General features: G+C 52.3%; 1 protein-coding gene across 1 annotated transcript; it reads left to right on the forward strand.

The window, feature by feature from the left end:
* The first annotated feature begins 793 nt into the window (after positions 1–793).
* Positions 794–1,363, forward strand: LOC119595180 (vegetative cell wall protein gp1-like). The gene has a single exon (XM_037944348.1). It carries the CDS (start codon positions 794–796, stop codon positions 1,361–1,363), a length of 570 nt encoding a protein of 189 aa, XP_037800276.1.
* The last annotated feature ends 8,420 nt before the right edge of the window (positions 1,364–9,783 follow it).

The following is a 9,783-nucleotide window of genomic DNA, read 5'->3' on the forward strand; positions in this document are numbered from 1 at the left end:
AGGATAATGAGAAAACGAACAAGAATAAGAGGAGGAAGAGGAAGACGAACGAGAATCGGGGGCTCCCTTTGTTAGGACGGGCGGCGGAGGGAGGGAGATAACGCGTGATGGCATCTCTTGAACGGGTGATGAACCGCCCGCAGTAAACCATCTCTGTTGGCCGCCCACCCGCCCCGCACGCCCACTCGTCCCTCTGTCCTCAAGCAGGGGAGCAAGCAGGAGAGCAAGGGCGCAAGCGGGGGGGGGGGGGGGTCAAGCAGACTGCAAGCTGTGATGCGCCCTTCGTGTTTTGCTTGTGATCCGCTTTTCCTTAGATTTGGGAACGGGAGCGAGCGAGCCTCGTCGACGGTGCGTTGAGTGTTACTTGTGAGCTGAGAAGTCACAACAACAACAACAACAACAACAACAACAACAACAACAACAACAACAGCAACAACTGCTAACTACGACTACTACCACCACACACACTACTACTACTACTATTACTACTACTATACTACTTACTACTACTACTATTACTACTACTATATTACTACTATTACTACTACTACTACTACACTACTACTACTACTACTACTACTACTACTACTACTACTACTACTATTACTACTACAGCTACAACTTCACCCACAACAGCTCACGAGAGGCTTTTTCTCATTTTTGCTTCTTTTTTTCTCTCTCCCTCTTTTTTTTTTACGGGAGTCGAGGTGAAGAAAACTCGTAAAGGCCTTTTTGATTTACTGCCGCGGACCTACTCGTTGCCTCGCCCCCCCCCTCCTCCCCCGTGCTCCAGATGCCCCCACACCCCGTGCCCCACACCCCGTGCCCCACACCCCGTGTGCCCTCACACCCGTGCCCCCACATCCCCGTGCCCCACTTTCCGTTTTCCCACTTCCCGTTTTTTCTTCACTACCCCGTGCCCCACACCCCGTGCCCCACCCCCTGCCCCCACCCCTGCCCCACACCCCGTTTTCCCCCATTCCCCTGCTCTCATCCCTTCTCTTGCCCCACTACCCCGTGCTCCCATCCCCCTGCCTCCCACCCCGTGCCCCTACACCCGTCCCCCCACCCCGTCCCTCATCCTGCCCACTTCCACTGCCCCACACCCAGTGCCCCAACCCCGTGCCCCACAACCCCTCCCCACAACCACCGTGCCCCACACCCCGTCCCCACCCCCCGATCCCCAACCCCGTGCCCCACACCCCGTCCCCACTACCGGTGTGCGGGCCCCACGGCCTGGCGTGGCCACTACCCCGTGCTCCCACAACGTATGCCCGTTACCTCCCGTGTCCCACACCTTCCCCCACCCCGTGCCCCACACCCCGGGCCCCACACCCCTTGCTCTCGTCCCCGCCTGTATTGACTTTACCCCCCCCCCCCTGTCTTTCCGTCATTTGTCATTTTTCGATATTATTCCCTTCGTATTGTTTTTTTTTTCTCTTTCTCTTTTTCTGCTCTTTTTTCCCTCTCCATTTTTTTTCTTTTTCCGCTTTACTTTTTCTTTCCCCCTTCCCTTCCTCTTCTCTTTTCTCTTTCTCTCCTTCCTTTCTTCTCCTCTCTCCTTCTCTCCCTCCCCTCCTCCCCCTCCTCCTCCTCCTCTCCCCTCTCCCCATCTTCATCTTCATCTTCATCTTCATCTTCATCTTCATCTTCATCTTCACTATCACTATCACTATCACCATCAACACCATTACCATCATCATCATGATCAGCCACGGTCGGCATACCATGCCACCCCATTCACCACCGACCCAATGCATCACAGCTGTGTCATTCATCAACGCCCACCTCATTAGCGGGTGCTGCGAGGGCGCCGGCTTATGGCTGGGGCATTTATACCCCGTGTTTTATGAAGGGTATAATGCGTTACCGTCACTCTTTGTTCCGCGCGTGAGATTGCTTCCCCCCCCATCCCCCCTCGCCCCCCCCCTCCGCCCGTACGCCCGCTTTACCTGGGTGTGGGCGCCAGGTTGTGTGTGTGGGTATTGGTGTGGGCGCCGGGTGTGTGTGGGTATTGGTGCGGGCGCGGGGTGTGTGTGGGTATTGGTGTGGGCGCGGGTGTGTGTGGGTATTGGTGTGGGCGCCGGGTGTGTGTGGGTATTGGTGCGGGCGTGGGTCGTGTGGGTATTGGCGTGGGCGTGGGACATGTGTTGGTATTGGTGTAGACGTGGGCGTGGGCGTGGGCGTTGGTCAGTGCGTTAGCATGGATATGTGGGAGAGGTGGTGTGGGCGTACGGGCGTATGGACGTGAGGTTGTGAGGTGCGGGCGTGGGTGGCGTGGAGAGATATGGGTGTGATTCGGTGTTTGAAGTATTCACGTACGCTCTCCTTGCCTCGTGGGCGTGCGGGCGTGCGAGCATGATCTAGTGCATGATCTGTTCAGAAAGAATCTCTCCCTCTCTCTCTCTCTCTCTCTCTCTCTCTCTCTCTCTCTCTCTCTCTCTCTCTCTCCTCTCATCTTCTCTCTCTCTTCATTTCTCTCTTCTCATTTCTCTCTCTCTCTCTCTCTTTCTTTCTCCCTTCTTCTCTCTTCGTCTCTCGATCTCTCTCTCTCACTCTCTCTGATTTCTTCTCTCTCCTCTCTCATCATCTCTCTGCAGTCTCTCTCTCTTTATTGTCTTTTTCTTTCCGTTTCGTTCGATTTTTCTTTAAGGAGAGCGAGATTGAGGAGAGGGAAGGAGCTGCTCCGAAAACTTGCCTGATATACATAGCCGGTGCTAAGGGGGGGGGAGGGAGAGGGGAGAAGAGTGGAGAGGGAGGAAGGAGGGAGAGGGAGGAAGAGAGGGAACGAGAGAGAGAAATGAAACAGAGAGGAGATAAACAGAGAGAGAGGAGAAGAGAGAGAGAGAGGAGAGAGTGAGAAGAGAAGAAGAACAGAGAGAGATGGGAGAGGTACAGAGAGGAGAGGGAGATAGGAGAGAAAGAGGGAGATGGAGAAGGAGAGGAAACCGCGAGTCGGACCGAAGGGGTTGAGGACCTCATCGGAAACCCATCGTTATTTCATCGGCAGGGCGAAAAAAGAGCAAGCCAGGATGTTTGTATGAGAGATTGGCAGATATAATCAGCCTCATTCGCGGGACCAATCCCTCGCGCCGTAAATCCCGGGCGACCAATCACAGGCGGGCCTCGGGTCGGGCACAGGACGGCGCTTTAACAATTTACGAACACGATGCCCGATGCTATCGCCCCTCCGGAGTGTGATGCCGCCCCTCCTCGGCCCGCCCTCCCGCACGCCCTCCGCACGCCCTCGCGCCTCCCCCGCCCACGCTCCCGTACGGCACCTTGACGGGAAAGGGCGGGGTGGGCGGGTAGGGGGTATAGGGGACAGGGGGAGGAAGGGGGTGTGAGGGAGAAGGGGTGCAGGAAGGGGGGAGGGGGGGAAGGAAGGGAAGGAAGGGGGGAGGAAGGGGGTGTGAGGGGGAGGGGGAAGGAAGGGAGTGTGAGGGAGAGGGGAATATTCCTTGTCTAAGGGGGGAGGGGAGGGGTATAGCTGGGGGGGGGGGGGCGCTGCCTTCCAGTATCGCGGGAAAAAGATCTCGAATTTAATCTGATCTTTGTCTTCTAGTTATGGCGGGAGTTCAAGTAATTTATTCTTGTCGTTTTTCTCTCTCTCTCTCACAGCTTTCGCCGTTTTGAATTGTAAATGTTTCTCCCGAAAATTAATCAGGATGGGAAATGAATCAATGCGTTTTAAATTCAAATGTGTACATTTATTTAATAGATATGTATCTTTTTAAAAGATGCCACGCTTGTTTCGTGTGGCTCCCAGGTTTTTTTCCAATCAATGCTTATTATGTTTTGCCAAAGTTTGAATTTCTCGTTTTTTTACGATGTGTGTGTACTCTTATGTATAATGACGTTTATTTCTTTCTACTTGGCCTTATCTTCCTCCTCCTCCTCTTCTGCTTTTAATTCTGTCTTCTTTCCCCTTTTGTTTTTCTTCTTCTTCATCTACTACTACTACTACTACTACTACTACTACTATTACTGTTACCACTACTATTGCTGTTATTATTATTACTACTACTACTGATATTACTATTACTATACTACTACTATTACTATTACTATTACTATTGCTGTTATTATTACTATTATTACGACTATTACTATTACTACAACTACAATTACAACTACTACTACTTCTTCCGAAAACCCGGATTTATTACACTTTGCCAAAATGTAGATTTCTTAATCAAAAGGGAAACGGGTGTAAAGATTACCTCCTCTCCCTTCTCCGCGTATCGGCTGCGATCTCTTGGCAAACGAGCTTTTTTTTCGGGTAGGTATTTCGCCTTTTATTTATAGATTTTGGTCTTTGAGTCAGAATCGGAAATTTGGGGGAAAAACAACGGAAAAGGGGAAGGGGAAGGGGGAAAAGGGGAAAGGGGAGGGAGGGAGGGGAGGGAAGGAAAAAGGGGGAGGGAGGGAGGGAAGGAGGGAGGGAAGGAGGGAGGGGAAGGGGGAAAAGGGGAAGGAGAGGGAGGGAGGGAGGATAAAAAAAAAAAGTGAGGGGTTGTGATTGGTAAAAAAGCAGTGCTTATAAATGATAATGAGAGACAGAGGGGAAAAAGAGAACAGGAAAGAGATCACAGGAAAGCGTAGTGACCTGATGCGCCCCGAGAAGCGAAGGTAAGGGGGTCTGAAGCAAGAGAGGGGGGGGGGGGGCGGGCCCCAAACCGGGGTGTGTTTTTTGGAGGGGTGGGGAGGGAGGGAGGGAAGAAGGGAGGGAGGGAGGGGGAGTCGAAGCGAAGGGAGCTATCGTAGAGGGAATGGGGGTCGTAGGGGCGGGGGTAGTGTGCCTTATACGCCGCCGTTCGCCACCGCAAACCCCACCTAATTGACGACTCCTGATGTATCGTCCTGATTGCTATCTGCCTGACCTCACGCTCCTCCCCCCCCTTGGCCTCGCGCTCCTCGCCGTATCTCACCGCAGCCTATTCCTCTTCCTTGTCCTCCTCCTCCTCCTCGTTATTATTATTCTGCTTGTTCTTTTCCTTCTCCTCACTCTTTATTTTCTGATTATTCTTATTCTTCTCACCGCCGCCTCCTCTTTCTTTCTTTTCTTCCTCTTCCTCCTCGTCCTCTTCGTCCTCGTCCTCTTCGTCCTCGTCCTCTTCCTCCTCCTTTTCTCAATCATCAATTTTTCCCTTTCTTAGTCGCCAAACTTCTTCCTTTTATGGTTCATCGAACTTCCTCCTCCTCCTCTGAGTCATCAAACTTCCTCGTCCGCCTCTTCTACGACTTAATTATTGATGACGTCATTTTCGTTATCCTCATAATCATTAGTAAATGTTATCGCATCTCTTATCTCCTTGTTCACTCGTTCGTCCCTTCGGTAGATTATAGCGTCTGACGCCCGACGAATACGCCCACATTAACACCCACGCCCACGTTCCGCTTCTCTCTCTCTCTCTCTCCCCTCTCCTCTCTCCTCTCTTTTCCTCTCTCTCTCTCTCTCTTCCTCTCTCTCTCTCCTCTCCCTCTCTCTCTCTTCCCTCCCTCCCCCCCTCCCTCCCTCCCTCCCTCCCCCCTCCCTCCCTCCCTCCCTCCCTCCCCCCCTCCCTCCCCCCCCCTCCCCTCTCTCTCTCTCTCTTCTCTCTCTCTCTCTCCTCCTTTTCTCTCTTCTTCTTCTCTCTCTCTCTCTCCCTCCCTCTCTCCTCCCTCTCTCCCTCTATCTATCTATCTATCTATCTCCCCCTCCCTCTCTCCCTCTATCTATCTATCTATCTATCTCCCCCTTCCCTCCCCCCTCTCCTCCTCGCCCGCAGCCACGTAGGCCGAGATCACACTTTACGAGGACATCGCATTACGTAAGCAGAAATTTCATTGTGACGTCACTCATCTCCACGTGCAGACGCATGTAAGGGAGCTCTGTGTGTATTGACGGGCGCGGCGCGAGGATAAACTAGGGTTTTTAAGGGCGGGGAAGGGGGGAGGGGGGGTAATATAGCCTTTACAGGAATAGAAATGCGTTTTTTTTTCTTGTTTTTCTCTCTCTATCGAGATGCGGCAAGCCTATGAGAATCTGGGAGACTGATGCGGTATAAAGGTTGCGCCATTAACCTGGGTCCCTTTGTTATGGTAATGGCATTAGCCATGGCTGCCATCACCGCCTCTTCGTCCCGCTGGCCGCCTCTTCTTCTTCTTCTTCTTCTTCTTCTTCTTCTTCTTCTTCTTCTTCTTCTTCTTTTCTCCTCCTCCTCCTCCTCCTTCTCCTTTCTCCTATTCCTTCTCTTCCTCTTTTTTCTCCTATGTGTCGTTTTCTTCTCTTATTCCTGTTGTTCCTTATTCTATTTCTTCCCTTTCTTTTCTTTTCTTTTCTTCCCAACTCCCTTCTCTTCCCTTCCTGCCCTCCCTTTTCCCTCCTTTCCCCCTCCCTCCCCCCCTCCCTCCCTCCCTCCTTCGTTCTCCCCCCCCCCCTCCCTACCTCCCGATTTCTCAACCCGACAAAAATTCCCCGATTCCTCCCCTTCTCCCCAATCCCTCCCCCTACCCCCCCCTCCGTATCCGCATTTACCACCTCCCCCCCCTCCCCCTCCCCCTCCTCCCCTCCTCCCCTACTGCTTGTTCTACGCGTAACCTGGCGCCTGAGAACCCTTATAGATGTCGGTCGTTATCGTATGGTGATGAGGCGCCCGTGATGTGCCGCGTAATGATGGGTGGCTGGGACGGGCGGAGTGGGCGGGAGCTGGTGATGTGTGGAGCACCTGACACGCCCACTCGACCTGAGCCAATCATGCCCCATATCGCTTGGGTTCCTCTCGGCTGACCCCCTCCCCCCCTCTCCCCCCTTCTCCATACCTGTCTTTCTCTCTTCTATTTCGGCTTCTTTTCTTCTTATTATTATTGGTATGATTGTTATTGTTATTATTATTATTAATTTATCATTTTTTTTCTTCCTCTCTCTCTCTCTCTCTCTCTCTCTCTCTCTCTCTCTCTCTCTCTCTCTCTCTCTCTCTCTCTCTCTCTCTCTCTCTCTCTCCCCTCTCTCTCTCTCCTTCCCTCCCTCCCCCCCCTCCCCCTCTCTCTCTCTCCCTCTCTCTCTATCTGTCTATCTATCTGTCTATCTCTCTTGCTCTTACTCTCTCTCCTTTTTCCTTCCCTCCTTCCTTTCCGTCCCCCCCTCCCTCCCTCCCTCCCTCCCTCCCTCCCTCCCTCCCTCCCATCCCGAGGCCATACCATCCCTATTTCCTCAGTGAGACATGGGCATCACCGCACGATTTCTGGGGGTAACTTGTGTGTTTTGAGGACCTTTGATATCCGACGGTCCGAGCTGCGGTTTTTGTTAGCGTTGGTTGGGACAATATTATGGCAACGCCTCTCCTTACCCCCTCTCTCGTTTGTCCTCTCTGCTCTGTGTGTCTGTTTCCGATTCTCTCTCTCTCGCACTCTGATTCGCTCTTTGGTTTTCTCTCTCTCTCTGATTCTCTCTCTGATTCTCTCTCTGATTCTCTCTCTCTCTCTCTCTCTCTCTCCTCTCTCTCTCTCTCTTCTCTCTCTCTCTCTTCTCTCTCTCTCTCTCTCTCTCTCTCTCTCTCTCTCCTCTCTCCTCCTTCTCTCTCTCTCTCCTCTCTCTCCCTCTCCTCCTCTCCCTCCCTCCTCCCCTCCTCCCTCCCTCCCTCCCTATCTCTCTCTCTCCGTCTTTACTCTTTATTTCCACCCATCCTTACCCTTTCTCTTATTATAACCTTCTCCCTAGTTAACCCACTCTCCTTCCCTCTTTTTCCCCATTACCCAACTCTCCCTTCCTAGTCTTTCTCTCTCCCTCCCTCTCCCCTCCTTGTCTTCCCCTCCCTCCCTCTCCCCTCGTAGCCAGTTGTCACAGATCCCGGGGAGTAGCGTTTGAATGGTAATTAGATAACCTTTTGGTCATAATTGTCAACGTAGGCCTTCCTGTCAAGCCACTTCGCCACCTGGTTCCTCGCCCCCCTTCCCTCCCTCCTTCTCTCCCCCTCCTCCCTTCCTTCCCTCTCCTCCTCCCTCTTCTCCCCCCTTCCCCCCACTTTTTGCTTGTCATTGTGGCTGTTGGGTTAGCTATGAATTGTTTATGAATGTGTTGAGTGCGTTTTCCCCACTGAGGGGATCCTAAAACTCAAGACAGCGAGGGATTCGTTTATTCCCGTGCAGGAACGAGGGAACTTTTCACCTCGTTTTGTGTATTATGTGGGGGTGGGGGCAAGTAGTCAATGGGAGGAGGGGAGGCAAGGGAGGGAGAGGGGGAAGGGGTGGTTAAGGGTGACCATACGTCATGTGTCGTTAGTAATCAGGTTAACCATCAAATGTCGTTTATTGCCGACATCCGGTTGTTTAGCGCTGAGGGGGGAAGGAAGGGGTCTGCGCGCCCTGCCCTACGCCGTGGGTGGGAAGAGTCGTGGGCGGGATGATTTGAGGTATTTGATATCGTGCTATGCCGCTGAGCCCGTGTAAAAGCCAAATAAACACGCCATTTACAATATCCTGCAACGTTTTTGGCAGCATCACGATGGTAAGTAATGTGACTGGTCTATTAACCAGTTAGGGACTGACGAGCAGGGGTATGGACGGTCATTAATTATCAGTTGTTGGTCTCTCTCTCTCCTTCCTCCCTCCCTCATTGGCTTCTCCCTTCCTCCCTCCTTCCCCCCCCTTCCCCGTCCCTCTCCCCCTCTCTAACCACCGAAGGCCCCTTGTGAATGGCACTCTCGTAGGCCAGTTGACGCTGAAAAATTAAATCCGGGGGTTGGCGTCTGTTTTTATACACTGCAAATGATGTGCAAACAAAGCCAGAAGGTCGAGATTGTGTCGTCATTGTACAAGGAGATGGGCCGTAGCGACATTCCCCCGGGGGGCCCGCTTGTGTCCATTTATCTGCTCTTTGTCCCCGAGTGGCCGCCGACTTCGCCTCTCCCCCCTCCCCTCCTCCTCCTCCTCCTCCTCCTCCTCCTCCTCCTCCTCCTCTCCTCCTCCTCCTCCTCCTCCTCCTCCTCCTCCTCCTCCTCCTCCTGTTCCTCTCCTCCTCCTCTCTCCTCCTCTCTCCTCCTCCTCTCTCCTCCTCCTCCTCCTCCTCCTCCTCCTCCTCCTCCTCCTCTTCTTCTTCCTCCTCTCCCTCCTCCTCATCTTCCTCCTCCTCCTCCTCCTCCTCCTCCTCCTCCTCCTCCTCCTCCTCCTCCTCTGGATCCCCTCCCACAGCCATCTGAACGAGAAGGACCTCCGTGGTATAAGGACCTCCAAAGTATCAGGATGACCTCAGGGATACGAGAAGGGCTTCCAGAGTAGGAGGAGGACCTCCAGAGAAGAAGGCGATTCGGGACACGCAGGCTCCCCCGGAGACATAATCATGATATATTCAATTCGTTTTATTAAAGCGCGATCACGTATTCATACATAGGATCATATAGCGACGACCACGAACGCCCAGTCGTTCTGGTAGGTCGTTGTGAAGTCACCGAAGATGATGATGCAGCCTTTCATTAGTCAGTCGGGTCATTAATTAAAACTATGGGAGTTTGATAAAACTAGAGGCGGCTCTTAAGAAATTCGTATTTATCCTTTTTTTTATGTAAAATTAGTTAAAATTATGGAGGTTTAGATATAACTAGAAGCGGTTCGTTATGAAATATGGAACTATCTTTACACTTTCGGGAAGAGATATTTGTCGTTTTATTTATTTTATTTATATTTATTTATTTATTTTTTCTCTGCGAGGAAATGAATACATCCCGAGGGAGCTTGGGCTCCGCGGTTGATGTTATCGGCGCCGAGTGATTTCCCGAATGGCTCCAAATAAGGACTTGACAATAA

Source organism: Penaeus monodon, chromosome 35, assembly GCF_015228065.2.
Source record: "Penaeus monodon isolate SGIC_2016 chromosome 35, NSTDA_Pmon_1, whole genome shotgun sequence".
NCBI classification, from domain to species: domain Eukaryota; kingdom Metazoa; phylum Arthropoda; class Malacostraca; order Decapoda; family Penaeidae; genus Penaeus; species Penaeus monodon.